This window comes from Strix aluco, chromosome 4 (genome assembly GCF_031877795.1).
Source record: "Strix aluco isolate bStrAlu1 chromosome 4, bStrAlu1.hap1, whole genome shotgun sequence".
In the NCBI taxonomy this organism is placed as follows: domain Eukaryota; kingdom Metazoa; phylum Chordata; class Aves; order Strigiformes; family Strigidae; genus Strix; species Strix aluco.
Window position 1 is genome coordinate 15,142,236 of NC_133934.1, and position 22,282 is coordinate 15,164,517.

At 40.6% G+C, this 22,282-nt stretch overlaps 1 protein-coding gene across 1 annotated transcript; it reads right to left on the reverse strand.

Annotated features, from left to right (window-relative positions):
- Positions 1 to 392: 392 nt before the first annotated feature.
- Positions 393 to 21,934, reverse strand: WDR1 (WD repeat domain 1). Its single transcript, XM_074822134.1, has 15 exons — positions 21,663 to 21,934; positions 21,272 to 21,393; positions 17,246 to 17,336; positions 14,099 to 14,246; positions 12,507 to 12,687; positions 10,626 to 10,703; positions 9,843 to 9,923; positions 9,493 to 9,726; positions 8,566 to 8,655; positions 5,409 to 5,563; positions 4,662 to 4,749; positions 3,584 to 3,694; positions 2,937 to 3,110; positions 1,653 to 1,797; positions 393 to 1,342 (listed from the first exon to the last, which is right to left on the reverse strand). Exons 1-15 carry the CDS (start codon positions 21,676 to 21,678, stop codon positions 1,233 to 1,235), a joined length of 1,824 nt encoding a protein of 607 aa, XP_074678235.1. The 5' UTR covers positions 21,679 to 21,934; the 3' UTR covers positions 393 to 1,232.
- Positions 21,935 to 22,282: the final 348 nt, after the last annotated feature.

The following is a 22,282-nucleotide window of genomic DNA, read 5'->3' on the forward strand; positions in this document are numbered from 1 at the left end:
TAATTAGTGTCATTAGAAATATGATTGGTAAAAAAACAACACACAAGTCCACACAGAAAGGAAAGCTTCATAAAAACCAAAGAGCACTGGAGGGGGGTGGTGGTAAAGACTTAGCAGAGAAAATTTTTTTTTTTAAAGTCTTCCAACAGCAACTTCTTTTGGCCACTAGAGATGATAACAAGTCTTCCTACTACTTTGCATCATTGTCCTCCTCCACCCTTGCTGGACTGTTAGCTTCAAATCACTTAAATGTGTTGTAGAGCGTGAGAAGGGAACTAAACACAAGATAGTGATCTGTTCACATTAGATAACAGCTTCCATACAAGTGTTCTGCACATGCAAAGGCATAAAACTTACTCAGCAAACACTATCTTCTCAAAAATCACTTCAAGTCGTAACAATGCTTCACTTTAATTCCTGTATTTTCAAAAAGGTAGTAGAAGTACTGCATTTCTTTAAACAATAACATGCTTCTCCTCCTTCAAACAGAAAATATCTTTAATCTTTGAAACAGAAATAATTCTGACATTGAAATGACCAGACATTCTTAATTCATGAAAGTAACAAATGTGTTTCTGAAGCAAGAGGTTGCCACAACGATTATTTGTAAACATTATACCCACAACAGTAAATACATCAAAACCCCACACTTCCACCTTAAAATAAACCACAAAGCTTTGACATGAAATACATAAAAAGTTTATTATGTATGTACCCCATTTTGTTATCTGGAGGAGAAAATCTGAGGCAACAGTTTGGTGCAGTACAGAGAAGCAAAGCAATATACAGTAGCTGCACACAGCTTGATTGGTTTCAGATCACAACTAAATACTCTTACTATGACCGTTAGTACAGAAATGTTCTGTAATTAGAAAAAATGAGAAGTATTACTCTCATGCTGTACAGTCTCATGTTTCTTGGTTAGAAAAGAACAACTGATTGAGTTTGAATCTTTCACGCCTGAATCTTTCACACCAACTCGATCGGCTGTTGCCTCTGGAATGTTCAGCACAAAGGTTAAGCTCCAGACATAATTTAAGTGCTCTTCATGTGCAAACTGTTACTGGCTAAAGCTTTCAAAGTACATTTAATTACAGATATGAACACCCTGTAAAGATATGAGGATATGAATAGCAGACCCAGAGGCCAATACAGATTCTTTAAGAGAAATGCTATGTTCCACTGCAGTAGTTCTAGTCCCTGATTAGGTCCTTCCAAAGAGAGGGCTTATTTCAATTGTAGGAGATAGACCACTCTTTGACAGAAGCATCATGGGATGTTGTTACCAGAGTATGTTCATCCAACCATGCCAAGCCGCTTACATGATGTAGTCTGTGAGCATCTGTATAGCAGTGCAAAACAACAGAAAGACTTAGGAAGGTCAGGTTGACAAAATAACTTTAGCACATATTCCAAATGTGATTTTTCAGCTGCGTTAAATACTAGTACTGTTTTTAAAAGTGACTACAAAATAACATTAACATACAAATAACGGAAGAGTTCTGGCTATTGTAGCTAGAGATTAACATAAAGGTTAAATTAGTTTGGAAATATTCAAAGCCTGCCTACCATCAGTTCTAGAAAACAGGTACTGTGTTGGATTTCAAGAACTACTAGCAACTTTCAAAAGTAAGATTTTGAAGGAAATATACCTGGTATCTTGACTCTGGTCTCTGGATCACTTACAGTCCAAACATACACCATCATGTCCATGCCTCCAGAAGCAAAGTGTTCATTGTCTGGTGACCAGGCAATACAAACAATTTTTGCATGGTGTCCATAAAAGACATTATGTTCCTATTTGAAAGTCAGAGACACAGTGTTATTTCATTAATTTAAGCTACTTCAGGAAATCGCTGGCTTTTTTTGTGTAGCATCACAATAAGCTACTGCAAAACTCCAGACAACGTACATCTCGGGTGCAGATGGATGCCCTAAATAAACCAAGTGGTGGCTTCATTTTATGCCATTTATTTAAACACTTATCAGGCCAGTAAAATCCAAATCTTTTGTAAAAATCGCTGAGACTTTTTCTGTGAATCAGACTGGATCAGTAAAGTGCATATAAAACACACCACTTCTTGCTTAGAAGCTTTTTAAAATAACCCCACAGATGTTTCTAAAAGCAAAATGCTTTCAATTTTTACTTGGAAAATGAAACGTTTTTGTGGAATGCCATACTGCATTTTTCACTTCAGTGTGGTTTCAGTCAAAGCTTAATGACTTTACAGGCTGATACACATATTGACTGTTCAGCTGAAAAGTGCAACTTGCCCATTTTTCGGTTCTTGGTTAAAAGACACTAGATTGAAGGATAAAGCAAGATTCCCTGCCCTAATGTATCCCTTTCATTGCTTAGTTCTTACCATGGAACTGTGTGCCACAGACAGCATAATTTTATTGCCAAGTCTGCTTTATGTACTTCATTAAATTTTATTGTACTGCACAAAACTGAGCCTGCACTCTTGTCCACTTCACAAAAACGCACACAAATTCTCCACCAGGCATGCATGTATTTTGCTGACTTTTTTTCCTTTAAAAAAACCCAACACAGTAGTGATTCAGCTGATCCCAGTAAGGAACCTGCATACTTTGTAATCTTTTGTATTTAACTGCTGCTAGCCACTGGAAATCCAACCCCTCCCCCATTTAACTATGTGTTTGTTATTAGATGGGTTTAAGTGTTTTCCCAGTAGCCAACCTATGCCGTGCATTTCCTCACCTATTCTTATGATCTGGAGTCATCACATAGGCTGCTGTGAAAAGCGACACTAACTCAAAACACCAAATAAACAGTCACAGCAACACCAAATATACATCAATGATTTAACAATTAAAGTCTCACCAGCTACACTATATTTCACCACAACAGATTTAGACATGAGATACCAGTCAGTTTGTTTTTAAACAAACAAAACTCCTGATACAACTCTTACCGCATAGCCATCAGTGACACTAAAGACAGTGACAACTTTGTTTGCATCACAGACTGCGAGAAAGGCACCATCGTGAGAATATGCCAGGTCAGTAACAGGACCTTTAGCTTCCAAAGATTTATCATCATTTTTCAAAGAGGTTCCTTGGATTGAATACAAATGGACATTCCCATCCTGCAAATTATTAATGAAGAAGAGGGGAGGTATAAAAAAATCACTTTACAATAGAAAGAGGAAGGCTTACTGAGTTTCGGAAACTTTCTGCATCAATTCTATCTGGTAGCACTTATATTAAGAAATAGTCTAAAGAACCTGTCATTTATGCTGACTACAATCCATCAAGTCTAGAATACAGACATGATTTCTAGAATTTGCCTACTTCAAGCATACACTGGGTAAAAACAATGACATTTAAAACCAGTAAATACAAGACAAAAAAATGAAATAGACATTAGGTCACAATGGTGGAGAACCTGGGGAATGAAAGTCCAGGAATACCCATTACACATAGCTTACTTGTTATAACACTGCTGTTGTTACAAACTGCCACAATTACTTCTCAATGCAACATACCTACTACTGTTAAATGCTTCTGTTACTAGTTCCACTTGTTCAAAATAGTACAGTTTTAGCAAGTGCAACCTTACCGCTCCTCCCACTGCTGCTGTACCTCCTCCCGGGTGAATGGCTACAGCTTCTGGCTCATAGCCAAGGTCATCAATTGCAAAACATTTTTTCTTATCTTTCATCAAGACAATCTGTAAATAGAAAACCAGAAACTAAGACCCTTCTTCAAAGTGCCTAACACAAAACTATGACTAAGCCACATTGCTTAGTCATAAATAAAAATCCACTCCAGTTGCTCAGAAGTTTACTATATTCTGATCTTAAGGAAACAGTTTTATTCTTTAAAAAAAATAATGCCTCTGTGCACTGACTAACTAATCTGCTATACGGGAGTACTCACGTGCTCTACATTAGGTAGTGCAGGGCATGCTCTACTGCTTTCAGCTTCACCTCACTTGGTTTGAACATGAAACAAACATGGACAAAACAGTTTTTTTAGCAATGCTCAACTACCTTCCTGATTCACTGTTAAAGGAAGGGAGCCAGGACCAAATTAGTAGCAAATGAACACTACGATGTTAAATTTTAGGGGCTATTTCCTAACCAGTTCTCTACCGGACAACTGGAATTACAACTCACATAGAAAACAAGTTTGGACAACACTAATGAAGATCCCAAGCATAAAACTGGCATCCACACGGAAGGCATAAATCATTAGAAGTTAAGCATGCTTTGATACAGGATAACCCTGGTGCAATCTTTCTGGTTTTGCATGATCTGAATAGTACTGAAAAAAACCAGCAGGACCAAGACATCCTTTCCCCAAAATCACATCACTGAACAGATCAGGCAAGAGCATGATTCAGACTGGTGTAGCCTTCCAGCACAAAGCTGTACTGATAACAAAGTCAGATGAAGCCACACGAGGGACCACATGAAATTTAAATCTATATGTAAGACTGTCAGATTGTTACAAGATGTAAAAAGACAACCCTATCAAGTATCCTGCTTAATTATGTTCCCGATAGCTCTTATTAGGAAATTCTGCAGATGTGAAGGCAATCTCACACTAAACAGGTTTGTCAGAAACCATCATGTTACCACACATGGCATTATTAACAGAGCAATTGCGTTGATAATCCACAAGTTAATACTTACTTGTCCAATGCATAGAACTACAGTATAACCACCAGGACCCACAGCTAAACATTTTGGTTGAACATCCATTTTCACAGCATCCTGGCCACTGGATGAAGGTGTGTGAAGGTGGAGAAGCAGGAAAAGACAAAGCAGAAAAAAATTATTCCATGCCTACCATTATTTAAAACTGCCTATTCAAATAATCACCCATTAATGACCAAGAACATGCATAGTTGTTTTTTAAATAATCTGCAAAGTTTCCTCCTGTTTACTGTTTAAACCATTAGTATCTTGATCAGGTAGTACACCTTCAAAGTAGAAGTCAGTGTTACTACACTAGCGTCTAATTATTTAAACAAACTAGGTGATCTTAATAGGATTCCTTGAAGTTTTTTGCTTTGATTGTGTTTTCCATGAAGAAACAGCTGGGTCCCACCCCTCCTAACCACATTTATTACCAATATTCCTGGATATTTCTGATCATAAAACAGTCACCCTTCCCACAGTCCCCTAAGCCACCCAATACAAGGCAGATACCTCTCTAACCTGTGGAAGGGATGAGACAAATTGAGAAGTCTGGGATGCATTTCTTCTTGTCACAGAAAAATGCAAGGTTGGTACAGCAATTATTTCTACAGTTTCCATGGTAACTTAAAACTCGAATAAATTGCAGCATAAAATTCTTTACCATATAGATCAACAAAATTCTTGCTGTAAAATAATTAGGGCTGCAATGCTACAATAAAAGGCAACATTTTAACTAACCTGTAATCCCTCTTGCTAAGGTTGGTATAGCGCACAGTGTCATCCATACTGCAGGTGACCAGCTGATCCATTTCATCCACTGCCATTCTAGAAACCTGGTTTGTATGGCCTTTCCCAGAAAAACCATCATTCTCTCCAGTTTCAGAATCCCAGTAATGTGCATAATAGAATTAAGGAACATTTGAAGGTATTGGTGCAGTCAGATACAGCATCATAAAAAAGTTAAATAACTGACAGAATAGCTAAGGTTAGAAGGGACCTCCTGAGATTGTTTGGTCCAACCCACTGCTCAAATCAGCATCAGCTACAACAGGCCACCCATTCCGTTGGGTTTTGAGTAACTCTAGAGATGGAGACTCTACAAGCTCCCTGGGCAACCCGCACCAGGGTTCAACCAACCTCAAACCTTCAAAATATTTATTAAAGGAACCTCTGATGTTCTGTAATGAGCTAAATGACCTACCACAAACAGTAGCAAATACTGGAACAATGAGCATTAGGTCTGAGAATAGGAAATAGTTTTTAAAGAATTATAGTTGCTACATAGTTATACCATTATCCACTGCTGTTGTTTTATGTGGGCACCAGTGATACAACCAGGAGCAGTCTGAGGAGTATCAAGGACTACAGAGCTCTGGGAACGGTGGTAAGGGACTCTGGAGCGCAGTAGCTTTTTCATCAGTCCTCCTGTTCAAAGGGAAGGGGTTTGAAAGGGCCAGTCGAATCTGGCAAATCAACAGTTGGTTACGGGACTGGTGCCACAGCCAGGGGTTTGGCTACTTAGACCATGGGACTCGCTTTGAGAAACCTTGTCTGCTGGGGGCTGATGGGGTCCATCTGTCAGAGAAGGGGAAGAGCATCTTTGGTCACAGGCTTGCCAAGCTGGTGAAGAGGGCTTTAAATTAAAGTTGCTGGGGAACCTCAATCCATCCCACTCCTACCAGCTTGATGCCAGTGCCAGCAACAGATGCCCAGAGCCTGGAGAGGGGTCACAGGTCAGCAGGAGAGCACCTGAAGAGCAGCACAAAGGAATTCCAGCCAGTAAGTCAGCTTCATCAGGGACCCAACTGAAATGCCTCTATGCAAATGGACGTAGCATGGGGAATGAAGAAGAAGAGTTAGAGACGTGCGCATGACTGCAGGGCTACGATCTTATTGGCGTCACGGAGAGAGAGACGTGGTGGGATGGCTCCTGTGACTGGAGTGTTGGAATGGAAGGATACAGGCTCTTCAGGAAGGACAGGCAGGGGAGACGGGGAGGTGGGGGGGTCACCCTCTATGTCAGTGAGCAGCTGGAGTGCACGGAGCTCTGTCTGGGGATGGATGAGGAGCCGACCAAGAGCTTGTGGGTCAGGATTAAAGGGAAGGCAGGGACAGGACACATTATAGTGGGGGTCTGCTACAGGCCACCTGACCAGGAAGATCAAGCAGACGAAGCCCTCTATAGCCAGACAGTATGTTCACAAGCCCTGGTCCTGTGATAGAGAAGTCAACAAGGAGAGGTGCTATGCTGGACCTTGTTCTAATCAACAAGGAGGGGCTGGAGGGGAGTGTGAATCTCAAGGGCAGCCTTGGCTGCAGTGACCAGGAAATGGTGGAGTTCAAGATCCTTAGAGCAGCAAGAAGGGTGCACAGCAAGCTTGCTACCCTGGACTTCAGGAGAGCAGACTTTGGCCTCTTCAGGGATCTGCTTGGCAGAGTACCATTGGATAAAGCTCTGGAGTGAAGAGGGGCCCAAGAAAGCTGGTTACTATTCAGGGATCACCTCCTCCAAGCTCAGGAGCAATATATCCCAACAAAGAAGTAGTCAAGTGAAAACACCAAGAGGCCTGCATGGATGAACAAGGACCTCCTGGCAAAGCTCAAATACAAAAAGGAGGACTACAGAGGGTGGAAGCAAGGGCAGACAGCCTGGGAGGAATACAGAGAAACTGTCCGAGCAGCCAGGGATTAGGTTAGGAAGGGCAAAGCCCTGATAGTATTAAATCCGGCCAGGAATGTCAAGGGCAACAAGAAAAGCTTCTATAGGTACATCAGTGATAAAAGGAAGACTAGGGAAAATGTGGGTCCTCTCCAGAAGGAAACAGAAGACCTTATTACCTGGGATATGGAGAAGGCTGAGGCACTCATGACTTTTTCACCTCAGTCTTCACCAACAAGTGCTCCAGCCACATCACCCAAGACACAGAGGCAAAGGCAGGGACTGGGAAGGTGTTTCTGCCCATGGCAGGGGGGTTGGAACTTTAAGGTCCCTTCCAACCCAAACCATTCTATGATAGTTACATGTCCTGCAACATTGGCCTTCCCTGATGTTGTATGTTACCATCAGTTTGAACTATTAACACTATACTACAGGTTTGTAAAGAAACAAGTCCTATCTTTGTTAACAGTTTATGCCAATGTGCCACCATTTTAATAGCAGGCAGAATGAAGGACTGCAGTTTTATTTAAGCTTCAGAACGCTGAAGAAAAGCCAACAGCCTTGTAGCTGAACATGTCCCAAACCTCACTCTTTAATATGTCCTTTGTGAACCAGACTGCATTCCCAGGGTTTTCCTCTAGAAACTAACAGGACTGTATTAGTGTCTCAAAAGAAGTACAAGTTCTTTTCAGTAGCGAGAAAGCCTAATGACATTTGGGATTCCAAATAAAGAACACAATGTGTCACAGAACTTCAAAAACACACCTTAATACAAGTGGGAAAAACACAACTGTAAAGAGAAATGCATGTTAATGGGTCAGAGACAGGTCAACAAGAATTTATCTCTTACCCTGAACATCTGAAAAAATGAGATACATGACTTTCAGCACATCTACCCATATACTGCATGTAACAGCAAGAAACAGCAATACATATTTTGCATGTATGACAGAATACAAGGAAAGTTACAAGAGGCTAATTTATATATTTACTCTTCCATACTAACAATCTATCTACCACAAAGAAGTGACAACTGGAAATTAAGAACTGGCTTATATTTAGCAGGCAAGTGTAAAGGCAACCAGTAAAATAAGCAAAATAAATCTTCTTCAGACATAAAATATTCACTTGTGTCCAATAAACATGTTTGTGTCTTTGGCAAAGGCTTTTTTCCTCCTCATAATGACCTCTCTCAGACTGTAAGGCTAGAACAAATGTCACTATCATTCAAAGGATATTAATATGACCATCATTACTTCCAGAGTAAATATAGGACTTTCCACCATTTTTATGCACCGTAAGACACTGAATTGATTTACTATGACCCTGTGAATGGGACACAAATAGTAATTATCGATAGGCAATTTTTCATCTAACACATACATAAATCAAACCTATTTGAGAAGAATTACAGGTTATTCAGAAAATAACACAACATTTTTATTGGCAATCATTAAAAGTCACCCAGAATACAAATCAGTAACGGTGCAGTCATTTCACTGTTGCAGCACTGCTATTTCCATGTACTACTCCTTGAAGAGAAGGAATAAGCACCATAAATATCCTTATTAGCCAGCTGGGCCAAAATACTTTCATGGTCTTTTCATCAACAAAGTTTGCTTTTCAGGTACTTTATGATTCAGGGAAGAGGACTAAGTATGGCCATGTACTCACAGCAACTGCCAGAATTATAGCAGCAATAGCAAGAATCTGGGACATCTGTTTCTAGTTCATGTAAAAATGTAAGTTCCCATGAGAGTGCTGTGTCAGCGAACTCTTTAAATCCTAAAATTAAAGCTCGCTTGCACAGTAACCCTAGTCACCTTGTTCACAACACACTAGCTCTGGTGGAACACTACCAGCGATGTCTTGTTCTATCTATGCTGTATTTCTCTTCTCAAGAACACTTAAAAGCTGCTATGAAAGATCAGTTGATAACCTTAACTGAAACAAAAAATCAGCCTATATATTTGCACAAAGCACAGTATCATGCACGTAACATTTTAACTTCTTGATTCACGTGACTTGCAACAATCACTCATGGCTTGTCTGGCAATGCCAATTTACAAAACCATTTTTCAATAGTTACTATTCCATCTAGACAACTTCAACCACCGAGTCATTTATTGCAGAAACTGGTGCAACAACAGAAGTTTAACTTACCTTTATGACACGTAAAGGTTTATTTGGATTGTTCTTGTCCAAATAATTGATATAGCCAGACAGGGAGATAGTCAGTAAATGGTCTTTCTGCCACAAGCAACCCAGCTGCTGATCCAACACATTTGATCCCATGTTAAAAGTATTGACAACAGAATTAGCACCAACATCCCAGATTTTAGCAGTTTTATCTCCAGAAGCAGAAAGCAACTGACTACTGTCAGGGCTCCAACTAATCTGTAAAAATGAACATCATCACAAGATAGTAAATGCATTTATTATTGCAACACTTCACAGTCCACGAACTTGGTAATGAAATAGTACGGACCATTTGCAAATGAAGTGATACTTACAGCATAAATACCTCCATCATGAGCTTTGCCTCCACCAAGAGCACAGACTTTCTCTCCAGTCTTCCCATCATAGACAAAAATCTAAAAAGAGCACACAGAAATATAACTTAAAGTGAAAAAGCAGTAACACGAAAAACGCAAGAACTGAAACATTGTTACTTGCACTGCACAGATCATTCTTCTGTTTCAGGGCATGCTTGCAGGTGTATCAAACACTAGATGTTTGAAGAAGAGGCACAAATATTCCTGTGTTTAATACTTAAGACTAAACAAATGAGATGACGATTGTAAATAATCAGAGTAAGCCACTTCGTACATTGGATCCTGATATTTGAAATTCTGGAAGATGGTACATTTTTTACTCCTGCAGTGATAGCAGTTGCTTCACACATGGGAATCTGCCTTCTTAGAAGGAGCTACCTGTGGTAACAGTGTCATTGCTGAACCTGCCCTTATCAACAGGGAGTCCACATGGAGCTGGGTGGCTATCTATGAGTTCAGTATTCCAGCCAGGCTTCTCAGTATCATAACAAGGACATACATGACCCAAAAATCTAATGTTTCTGCCAAAATAACCTGTAAGAAGTAATATGCTAGGAAGATGGAATGGGGGAAAAAACAGCAGAGTAAGAATAGTCTGGTTGATGTCAGTTGCTGCAGCTTTATATCTTCGCATGAAAAAAGAAGCAACATGGATTTTACAATACTAATCCTATTCCCAAAATGTACAAGAAAAATCTTCTCATGCTAAAATAACTACAAAAGGAGTTCCTTGTTTTTTACCTGGCCATCTGCACTAGCTGTAGCAAATCTGTTCCCATCAGGAGAAAACCTCACACAGTTCACAAACCGTGTATGGTCCTGTAGGAAAAAAGTAAGAATCAGCACACAAAACAACAGACCTTTACACATAGAAGATAATCCAGTAACAATGAAGCTCTTACATGCAAGCCATAAATTAGCTGTACAGGAGATGCCTGCTGTAGAGAATTGCTACAGAGCAGGTCTAGCCTCTATCTGAAGAGGCAGAGTACATATACAGGATCAAGAACAGTCCAGGGAAGAAATTGTGAGATCAGTACTGAGGTAGGTCAAACAACCCAATACCAGGTGAATGAGTGTCCAGTTTCAGGGACAGGTAGGAAAAAACCCTCAGCTGCAGCCTAGATGCAAACATGGGATTCTTCCCCTCTGGTCACTGAATTCTTCTGCAACGTTCCCCAGATTTTGACTCTTGCTTCATTGAGCAAGTAAGTTTTATACACAGAAGAGTACTTTATCTTCTGATTGTAAAAAATACTGGCATGAAGAGTAAGTTACTATTTTACTGGAATTTGACTTCTGGGAGACTGCATTAGTGGTAGCTCTGTGAAGTAACCAGGCAAGACTGATGCATGTTCCCCCAAATAGACTGTTTACAAGTAGGAGACTATTCAAACCATGCTAACTAGAAAACACGCGTTAAATAGGGAAGCACCACAATGAGGCCAAAGCTCCCATGAAAAGAGATTTAGGAGACTATTTTTAGTATTATGAAAGGCAGTTTCTAACCTACTTTAACTCAACTTTTTTTCTCCCTGATATCTCAAACCTCTAATCTAAACCATGTAACAGCCTGTACCAGAATCCCAACTCAAATATCACTTTAAAAGGAAGACTGCATCACATACCAGTCTAAGCACCACTGGTAAGCAACTCAGACTTTGGAGTTCCAAAAGAACCAGCTTAGCAAAATGCAAGTATCAACTTAAGTTCAGAAATATATTAGGCAACTACATCATTGCATTGGATTGCACAGCTCAAAACAATTCCTTTTCTAGAACTGGAATGGAATCCTTGCTAAAGTCAGTGTATGAAGACTACGAGGCACATACTTAATAAAAGGCCTACAACTGTGGTTTTTAAAAATAAAGAACTAAACATTTTGAATTTACTACTGCAATAATATCCAGTATCTCTGCAATAGTCATGTCTTCTGCCATCAGAAACAGCTGCAGAAGCTTTTGGCTTTTCATTTTCTTTGGCCTCAAGCAACAATGTTTTAATTGTGGTAGTTCCAGGCTTTGTTTCATTTACATAAAGAAATTTTAACTAGTAGAATAAGAAACAAAAAGTGAAAAGAAATGTAGAAACAGAAAACTGATCACAGAAGTTACATCCCCATTCCTCCCAGAAATCAGTTACACTTTCAAATATCTACACTCACCCTTTCTAAGATGCCCTGGGATTTCAGATTTGAGCACTCTTAAGCAGATTGGAAAATTCACACCACCACATTTCTTGAATCAAGCACCCTGAAGAGTATTAAGAAATTCTATGCATGTCTGCGCTGGGAAGTAGAGCTCAGAAAGCACCAAAAGGGCCAATGAAACATCCTACTTAAGTTATGGAAGAGAATGAAGAGCCAAAGAAAAAAATTCGAAAAAGTGTTTCAGGTTTTCTTCTTAACCAATCATTTATTTCAGTTTTCTTGGCCTGAGACAAGCCTTCAGTTATACTCATACATGGGTTTAAGAAAGCCACTTGACACAACTGTGCCTCAAAAGGGGAAGCTAAGAACTTTTGTTATAACAGCGAGTTGTGACAAGAACTGCAAGCATGCTGGAAAGCTTTTAGTCAACTTGCTGTACAGTTTAACAGAGCCACATCTAAACTTAAACTCACACTTATTGTAAACTTGAACTTGAATGGCGGTCCCTCAAAGAAAGCGGCACAATTGTCATCACTGCCAGTTGCCAGACGATACGGTCTTGTTTGTTTAATGTCCACACTATTGATCACTTTGTTGTGCCCAGTAATCTCGCCAACAGAAGAACCACTATCCCACAGGAACACTGCTCCAAATCTAGTTAGAAAAGCACACAATAACTACAATTCATAAAAGTTACACATAGATTAACTCCTTGAGCATCTGCGAACAGCAGATTTGAGTGCACTCAGAGAGACGAAATTAGGTCATCTCGTTAATCTCACACAAATGCATCATAGTTCCCGGAAGGATTATTTGAGATCTTTCTGGAGAGAAAATCTAATCAATAGGAGACATTTTCTGAAGGGGACAAACAAGCAAATTTTACATATAAAGCTTCTAAAATTCAGAGATCTGAAAGATATTCTTCAGTAAGACTGTCAGTTTATAAAAGCAAGCAGTAAATTATTCCATCTGCCTAGTCACTACACAAGAATGCAGGAAACTAAGGTAACAATGACATCTGATCATTTATCTGATTATTTAGCCTAGATCGGGTACCATCACTTTTACAACTATTATTACTTAAAAGTTGAAGGAAGAAGAGTTGTAACAGCATTTTTGTCAGTTCTTACTTTAAATCACCTTAAAAATCACTATAATCAATACAGTGGCATTAAACTGCCAGAGCATCACTACTAAAAAGGGTTCTACAATATCACTTCAGCAAAATTCTAGACTGAAAGTACATCCACTTAACAGGAAACTGGCAGACTTTTTGAAGTAGGAGAGCAAGTTATCTACCCAGGGGCAGGTGGGGATGGAGGGAGAGATGGAGGACAAAAAAAGGTGTCTCTCAAATATCAGGACACAGTACATGATGGTGATTAAAAAGTGGTGCAAGGGGTCACAGAACAGGACCATGCCATGTTTTTCAGACCTTTAGGCATACAGCTACCTCGTCTGGACTCTACCTTAAAGATCTGTCAGTCTTTAAATATTAATGAAAGGATATAAACCTGACTAATGGACATCTCATTTAGTCAGTCAAGAACAACTGGCTGTGATTTTCTTTTAATTACCATAAGGCCTAATAATATGGGCATATTGCTGAGGGAGAAAATTCAGATACACTTTTTTATTTTTTTTAACTCTTATTCAGTCATGTCCTTCCAATTTGGGAGGGGTGAAAGAAAAGGAAGAAGAATTGTCTTGTGCTTCTCCCTTCCTACTCTATCAGATTTAGACAAAAAAAAAATCCACCAAAAGGCATACTGAACAGCTATCATTGAATGTAATACCCACCTCTTAAAAAACAAAGAAACCCCACACAATTTTAAACAGAATGATTTTAACAGAACTGTATTTTACAAGTAGCTTTACAGCTGCCTAACACTGCATAAAGAATTCTGCAGCAAAACAGCACAACTTGAAGTCTAAACAGAAAAAAAGCCAAGATTTTCTTCCCCTGAAGAATTAAAAGCTTTCTGCAAAGAACCTGCTTTGTTAGAATACAGAGGCTTACAGTATATATACATACATATACTCACACAAAAGAATTACTCACTTTTCCCTTCCTTCTCCAACCACAGCAATTCTCTTGCTGTCTTCAGTCCAGGCAAGGTCCTTTATTTTTCCTGCAAATGGCTGATACTCATACTTCAGTAGGTGTTCCTTCTGTGTAGTATCCCAGATTCTCAGCTTTCCAGAGACATCTGCCATAATAAAATAGAATATAACTATTGTTGTTCCAGCATGACTCGGTCACATGACTCAGCAATCTGCCAGGATACAGATTTTCAGCTACACTGAACACTTGTAGTAGGGACCTATTATCTTACCCTATTACAATTACTACAAATTACTTGATTTAGGAACGCTGAAGACTACATCCATCTCACTGAATTATGTTTTTAATCCTACATTAAAGTTCAAGACATGCAACAATAAATACAACACATGGAGCCAACTTTTGCAAACAAGAGGTGAAAAAATTGCACAGTAAGAGGGTAGGAACTCTGCTAGTATGCGTTAAGTGTTACACACAAAAAAACTCCACCCCAAACGAGCCCACGTCCCCAGCAGCTACAAGATGGCTTACCCACACTTCATTGGGAAGTAAGCCACCCTATGTCCACAATAAGAAAGCAATCTGGTGGACAGTGGCTGATGTACTAAAATTCAGTTTTGTACCTTCAAAGCAAACCTGTTTTGCATACAAATACCAGTTATATGCAAACTTACAAAGATTTCTGCCTATAGAGCTCGATTCATGCACACTCATTGGCATACTTTTTCTATACAAAAGCATGTACACACTTGATGTTGTATGTGGGTACCTACACTATCTGGATTACTACAAAGGAATCCAACAGAATACTCAAAAATGGTAATGTCACAAGCAGCAGACATAGCACAGGTCATAACAATTTAAGACTTAATATAATGAAAACTTCCTTGGTCACTGTTTCCTTCCAGTATTACACAGCCCTAGAGCTTGCTTCTATTCAAGAGTAGTTACTGTGGTGCAGCATTGTAACCAGAGGAATCGTGTAAACCTGTCCACGTAGAGAACATCTCTAATGAAACCCACACAGCGAATTCTGTGTGTACTGGACCCTTCATAAAACGCACCGTTTCAGAATAAACCACCTCAGCCGAACGCTTTTGAGTTCTGTTCACTGTTTATCAGTGCATCTGTACAGTCCAATTTAAACATACAGCAACCCTGTATCTTTGGGACCTGGTCGTGAACCATGGACACATATTCTCCACTTTTTCTAAAAGGACAGATGCAGAATCCTCCATTTTACATAGACAATTTGTTATTGAAGCAGAATTTTAATGTGGGCTTCAAAATCTAATTGTTTGCTTCATCTGTTAATAGACAGGATACATATAGCTTTAGCTTTGTGGTATCTCCCATTACTGCATCTGCTATGGTCGCAGTAAGAGAAATTACCATAAAAGCCACAAAGCATATTGCCAAAGGTCTGTCTCATCAAGCACATGAAGTATTAATGCAGGTTGCATGGCTAATGCAAATTTATAGATAGAGAAATGACTCTTACATGTTATACTTAGAAACAGCTTAAACAGCCTGATACTATCTTCAGACCCCATGCTCAGCAGTATCACAGAACTATTTATAAAAATTGTCTTCTGTATGTCATTTAAAGGGAAATATTGCAGCGTAAACTCATTTACTTGGGTATGACAGACAACCTCTGAAAAGAGTCAGCTGAATACTTCCCTCCCAGGAGCAAGGAGCTTCCTTAAGCTGATCACAAATGAAAAACTTTCACAGAGCAGGCTCTGTATATATTATTGTTCTTTTACAGAGGACTGAAAATCTACAAGGCTACAAGAACAAATTAGATGGTTATTCTGAGGCTTGCGTACAGCACAGACCTAGAGCACCAAGCCTGTAGGATAAAGAATGCAAACTGGATTTTAAGAAGGTATTCAATTTGACATATGGTCCACACACAAGACTGAGCCAAGAAAATCCTGGCTCTGGTTCTTTTCAGATGGGGGGTGGGGCAGGGGGGCAAAAAAAAAAAAAAGCTGTGCTATCAGTGTCCTTAAAGCTTCTCAGTACTCAAAAGATACATATTCCAATACAGCTTTATGATATGCAGGAAGCCAAGTAGGAAAGAACATTTTACATTTTTAAAATATAAACTGTGCCCTTAAAATTGCTGAGAGAGAAATTCCCATTCTACTAAGACCCATGCATGGGTCAGGACTCCCGTTTTAAGGAGTTCATATTCAAAAGGTTTTATTTTCAGATGTATTACTTAGAGTATTTCTGTATTTGGGCACATTACTTGCTTCTGAAGTGTTTCTAGTTGACAATGGCAAGCATATTTTAAAAAAATTCCATAGATTAACCACAACTATTTTAAAGAAGTGGAAGTTATAGTATTGTATTTATCAATATTCTTCAACTGTATACCAGTCCTCCTGAAAAAAGATCAATTATTTGAAGCAAGCTTCTATTAAAAATGGTTGGTTTAGTTCTTTGTAAGTCATCAAAAACCATAGTTATTTCTGCTACCAATCCAGGAAATTCATGCTGTAGAGATTCATGTTACACATTCTCAGACTATTGGTTCACATGCATTATACAGAAACTGAGAATCAGCCTCCTTCCCTCCTAACTTACCAAAAAAAGCTTTTTTAGTTCAGGTTAACAAATGTAAAAAAAAAAAAAATCCAAACAAAAACCAGGCCAAGTCTTGCCAAGTTCAGTCAGGAAGAAAGGGGGAGGGAAAAGGCAGGAGTACACACTGATCTAGAATCCCTCCCCTGCCCCCAAAGTATGAAAGTTTATTAATAAAGAGAAACAGTAATCCTGTTATTCTGCTGCACATATACAAGTCATTCATTACACTAGGATTTATTCTCTTTAATGCTTTACACTAAGTACTTCAAGTCCATTTTCAGGTTCTTTTTCCTTTAAATAATAAATTTTAAAAAGACCAAGCATGTCACTAACCTCACTGCTTTAGAAACAGGCTAGAGGAACAACTACAGAAATGGTTCCTCCCTCAGGCATCTATACATAATTCCACTGGAGCATGTCACATTGCCTATGTGTATTCGTACATAAACGTGAAGCGTTACTACTCTGTTTTGCCAGTAAGTTTTGCATCAAGCACTTTAACAGCTCCGTCCACATATCTCATCCAGCATGCGCACTGATACTTACCTCCAGATGCTATGTAGAATCCACTGGGAGCATACTTGGCAACTACAACCTGATGGGCATGCTCAGTGTAGATGTCAGCAATTGCAGGATTCTAGTTTAAAGGAAAATAAAGTTACTAAGTTGTATTTCCTGGTTTTCAAAGGAGTAAAATCACACACTCAAAGATAAAATTCGGGATTTCTCCTTGTACTCCTTCTCTCACACCCTTCCTTCCATCTTAAATTGAGTTATTGTCTAAAACTGAGAAGGGCAATACACTGCTGTCCAGTATGACTAAAACAACACACTAATTTCTAACTGAAACAAATAAGGTATTTTCTCTAACAGCTAGAGCTGGTGTGACCCTTTCCTCTCCAATACCTGCTGAAAGGTAGAAAAGTGTTCTCCAAAATAACAGGCCAAGCAATGGACTTTAAGGGGGCTGGCCCAGATGAGGCAATTAGTCAAGCAGAATACTAAACATGAGCTGTGCTTTGCAACACATCCAAAAGTTCTACTGCAGTTGAGTATGAAAATTAAGCATATGGTTAACCATATTGCATGGCCGTTAATCATCACCCTGTACTCAAGATCCCTCAGTAACAAATGAGGTGTGCAAAGCTTGCTCTTTCTTGCCGATTGCAATCTGGTTAAAAAGCTAATAGAGTAGCACAGGGAAATATGTTCTTCCTACTATCAAGAGTTGTACTGGAATTCTGAGAGAAATTCACTGTCGCTCTATCACAATTTTACCTCTTCAGCGTTGGAACATGCTTTCAGATGCTTCAGGTTGGACAATAAAACTCAGTATCTCAGCAGAACAGTAATGTTACACTACAGAGGTGCCTCACAAATCAAAAAAGGATGACATCAAGGCAAAAATCTCCTCTAAAATTAACTGTATAAAAAAAGGCTGTTCTGCACATCTTGCAAATATAGTGCATATATGCTACAACAGTACTCCTTACAAAAAGTGCATATATGCTACATACATTACTCCTTACAAAAATTTTTCTACCAGTTAACAGGTATCTTCCAGCTCCATAAACTTAACTCCGACAGTCAAAACAAAAGTCCATTTTAACTATATAATTAATACAGATTTATTCAACCAAACCAGAAAACCACCTGATGTTATGGTATGACTCAGTCATCCAATCAGGTAAAACTAAAACACCCGCTCTGTGCTAGAAAGCAGACAGTCTCCTGCTCACAGGAGTTCTTGCTATTGCAGCACTGTTACATCTCAGGAGACAGAATACAGCTTACTCATGCAAGAAGCAGCTCTTTTTCACTCCTGCTTTTATACATCACCTGAGTGCATTACAGCCCTACTTAAGTCACAATCATCTACATTTACAGCATACACATCACTCTCAATTTTGTGTACAACTGGATTTTATCTAAGCAAGACAACATAACATTTTCCCCATGCAATAGCTGCATCACCTGCAATTTCAGGGAGCTCAAAACCCCCACACGCTTTGTCAGTAATGGCATACATCAGTATACATTAGCTGCTATTTTACAGCAAGAATGTCCAAGAGCCCATGAAGCTAAGATGAGAGACTGCACTTAACAGACTAACTTAAAGGGTTAAACAAAAGACTCCCAAATTTAAGATATAGTAAATAGATTCAGGAAAACAGGTAATAAGTTAGAGTTGCCAATTTAAATGCTGTTTATTTGATAACATTATTTCTGCTTGAAAAGTCAGTTTTTTAACTTGCATGCCTTTCATATCAAAACCCAGAAACACCCCACTTGTAAAGAGATTTTAGCATAAGATATATTGTTAGCTGGGACAAATGCAGTACCTAATACTAGATTCAACAAGAGTGAGCTTATGTGGCTTATTTCAAACACTGAAACCAGAGCCACATATGAAAGTGAGCAGTTGAAGTTCCAAGCTTCAAAGTAGGTTTAGACCCATGAAGACAATAAAATATTAACGAGGTATGAAACCCTTACAAATATCACTAGTCCTTCTGACTCACAGTATTCTTCCAGCACTGTTCCAGGATTTTTTCTTGTTAAAGGAAGTCTCTAGCTCATGCTCAAAGATCAAGCATTAACCCTGAAGAGTATTTTCATCACTGATTATGTAATACTAGATAACTTCTGACTTGAGACAGGTGATCACTGCATTCTGATGACCTGTTTTTTTAATTAAAGCACAACCATCTCATTGTAGAACAGTTCATGGAGGGATTACACATAGACCTCCCACTATTTCATTTGCTTGTTGCAAACTATTATCCAGGCCTCTATACTATTCAGAGAAGGCATGGCTCTCGCCTAAGAGCAGAGACACTTCCATGTTGGGTTACGAACAAACTGCAACGTTCTCCAACACAAAAGCCATAGTACAGGCTTTGGTCAGTTTTTGTGTCACTGCTACAACACATTCTACAGTTGTCTGCAGAGCATCACCTGTCAATTATTAACAGTAGCAGACTCTCCTTGCCAGTTAGGTAAGTTTGCATACCAGCATGAATTACACCATAAAACTGAAGGATTTATGACTTCTATTCTCAACTTCCCTTGAGAGTTTAAACAGTTCTAAATTTGAATTCCCACAATCCCACTTCATCTGTATTCAGACTGGGCCATGCACTCTATGTTCCGGCTCACGCTGGGACTAACATTTGCACTGAGCAAATCTTCAGCAATCTGATTCAGGAAGATAAAAGCAAACTGTTTTCTTCCAATTTAACCCCCAAAATAGGGTCAGATGAGCACTAATGACAGTGTGAGGAGGTCACAATCCATAACTTGGGCAAAAACTGTAACATAAGCAGAGTGGCTTTTCTCTCTTCTCTCATCACACTGTGTGCCATTACAGTGTTTAACTAGGGCTTCTGGTTTCAGAAAATTGAACTTTTCTTGATACCAGGAGTGAAACACTATTACAACAACATTATACCAAGACATTGAAACCAAAGCACAAGCTTATTTTTGGTTTTAAGTGGGTAAATTTAAACCGGTATCTAACAAGAAATTTGCAAATAATTAAGTTATTCACAGCATTTCTGTATTACTGCATGACAATGAAGAAATGTCTGAATATAGTGGGGGTGATGAGATAAATCACGAAAACAGCTCACAACAATTCCGTTTACAAAGGTGGTTTACAGAAGCACCCATAAATAAATCCATTGTTGTGGAGACTAAAAATTCCAGAGGTATGATCTGTTCCCCTGCAGCCCTCCCCACTGCAGACCAAATCTGCAGTAAGAGAGGAAAGTAAATCTAGGGGAGAATTTGATATTCTAAAGAACAAGCATTTACTTTGAAAAGTGTATTTTGAAAACCAGTAGCAAGATAATAGCCTAGACATGTAATGCTTCCTCTGTACTTCTCAAAGGGATGCCATCTTTGAAAAGAATTTAAATAACTCTCTTAACATTTCTCTAGTTACCACCAGAGAAGAAAAAAATCTCCAAACCTCCACACCACTGAAAACATTAACTGGGGTATTCTAATATTTAATCGATGAGAAAAGTTCCCTGTTGACCCGGGCTGAGAACTCAACATGCAGACAGCTCGCCACAGAGTCAGGCAACTGACAACTGTTTTGATTCCTGGAGTGCAGAGGAAAAAAACCAAAAAGCTACGGACTAATGCATTTAAAGATACTGTTTGCAAGTATCTGCATGCTTCTCTTACAAGCTAAAGGCCCAATACAGCAAATAGGGAAGAGTTCATTTATTAGGCAAACACAACACTCAACTTCATAATAGTGATACTTAAGAAGATAAACAGGGCCAACCAGAATATACCAGACTCTCGTCTATAAATCCTATGCAAAGAGAGGGAGAGAACTGCACATATTACTGAGATTTTCTGCAGGTTTTTACAGCCGCTGCCCATGGTTTTATGCCTGAGTCATGCACCCTGCTTATTCCCCTACTGCTGATCTGTGACCTCAATTGAAATTACTAAGTGGGAATGAAGCACAGGGTTTTAAAGGAGAGGGGCTGGGAAATAAAATGAAACTTAGCGAAAGCTCTATACAACAAAATAAAATAAATCAGGATACATTACATCAATGTTTCTGATGACGACACATTTTCCATTGGTATACAGAAAATTGTTGCCCTTAGGATCACCTCCGATAATTTTGGAAACGCCTCGTTCAACCTGCGGGAGGCTGGCGAACACTTTTTCTACGTGAAAAGGAGAAAGGGGGGAGGGGGGGGTGGGAAAACGTTTTATTTCTGCCCGTTCAGGGACGCCAGCCGAGCTGCCGAACGCCTTGCCGGCAGGCGCGGTCACTTGTTGCTGTCAGCGGGCTGTGAGGGAACGCCGGCTCCGCGGCGGCGGAGGGCCTCCCGGCGGCCCCTCAGCCCGCGGGGCGCCGCGCCGCCGCCACCCGGCCCCCCTCCCGCGCCCGGCCTCTCGCCCCGCTCCCGGCCCCCGCCCCGCAAGGGCTTACTGATCTCGTACGGCATCTTCGCCCACTTGTTACCGCGGCGGGCGGTGGTGCCGGGCAGGAAGGGCTGGGAAGGGCGGCGAGCGCAGCCCCGCGCAGCGCAGCGGACCGGCCTCTCGCGCTCCCGGCCGCCGCCTCAGCCCCGCGGCGCCCAGCTGCACGAACCAGGAAGCGCCCGCGCGGGCCGCCGCTCTCCCCTGCCTTTGACCATATATAGTCAACTCTGCTCGCGCCGCGCCGCGCCGCTCCCCGCCAGCCCGCGCCCCGCGCCCTCCCCCGGAAATGCCGTCGGCTCGGCCGGGCCCGGCGGGGGCTGCGCTGGGGCGGCCGCAGGAGCCGGCCCCGCCCCGGCAGGGAGCTGCGCGCAGGCCGCGGCGAGCGGGCGGGCGGGGGAGCCACGGCGGGCGCCACACGGCGGCTCTGCCCGGCCTCGGGGTGGGGGCCGCCGGGCGGGGCTGCGCATGCGCGGGACCCCTCCCCCGCGTGGGTCTCCTCGGGGCCTGCGCAGTGGTGGCGCATGCGCGGGAGCGGTGGGGAAGCCGCGGGCGAGGGGGTTGTGGGGACGGTCACCGGCGTTGTGGTGGGGCCAGCCGGGCGGGCGAGGCGGGGGTGAAGCTCTGAGG

Coding starts and splice junctions, on each gene's coding strand:
- WDR1 (XM_074822134.1), bottom strand. Junction 12,688..14,098: donor GTTGGAGAAGGAAGGGAAAA/GTGAGTAATTCT, acceptor TTTTCTAACTAG/ATTTGGAGCAGTGTTCCTGT. Junction 9,727..9,842: donor ATGATGGAGGTATTTATGCT/GTAAGTATCACT, acceptor TCATTTTTACAG/ATTAGTTGGAGCCCTGACAG.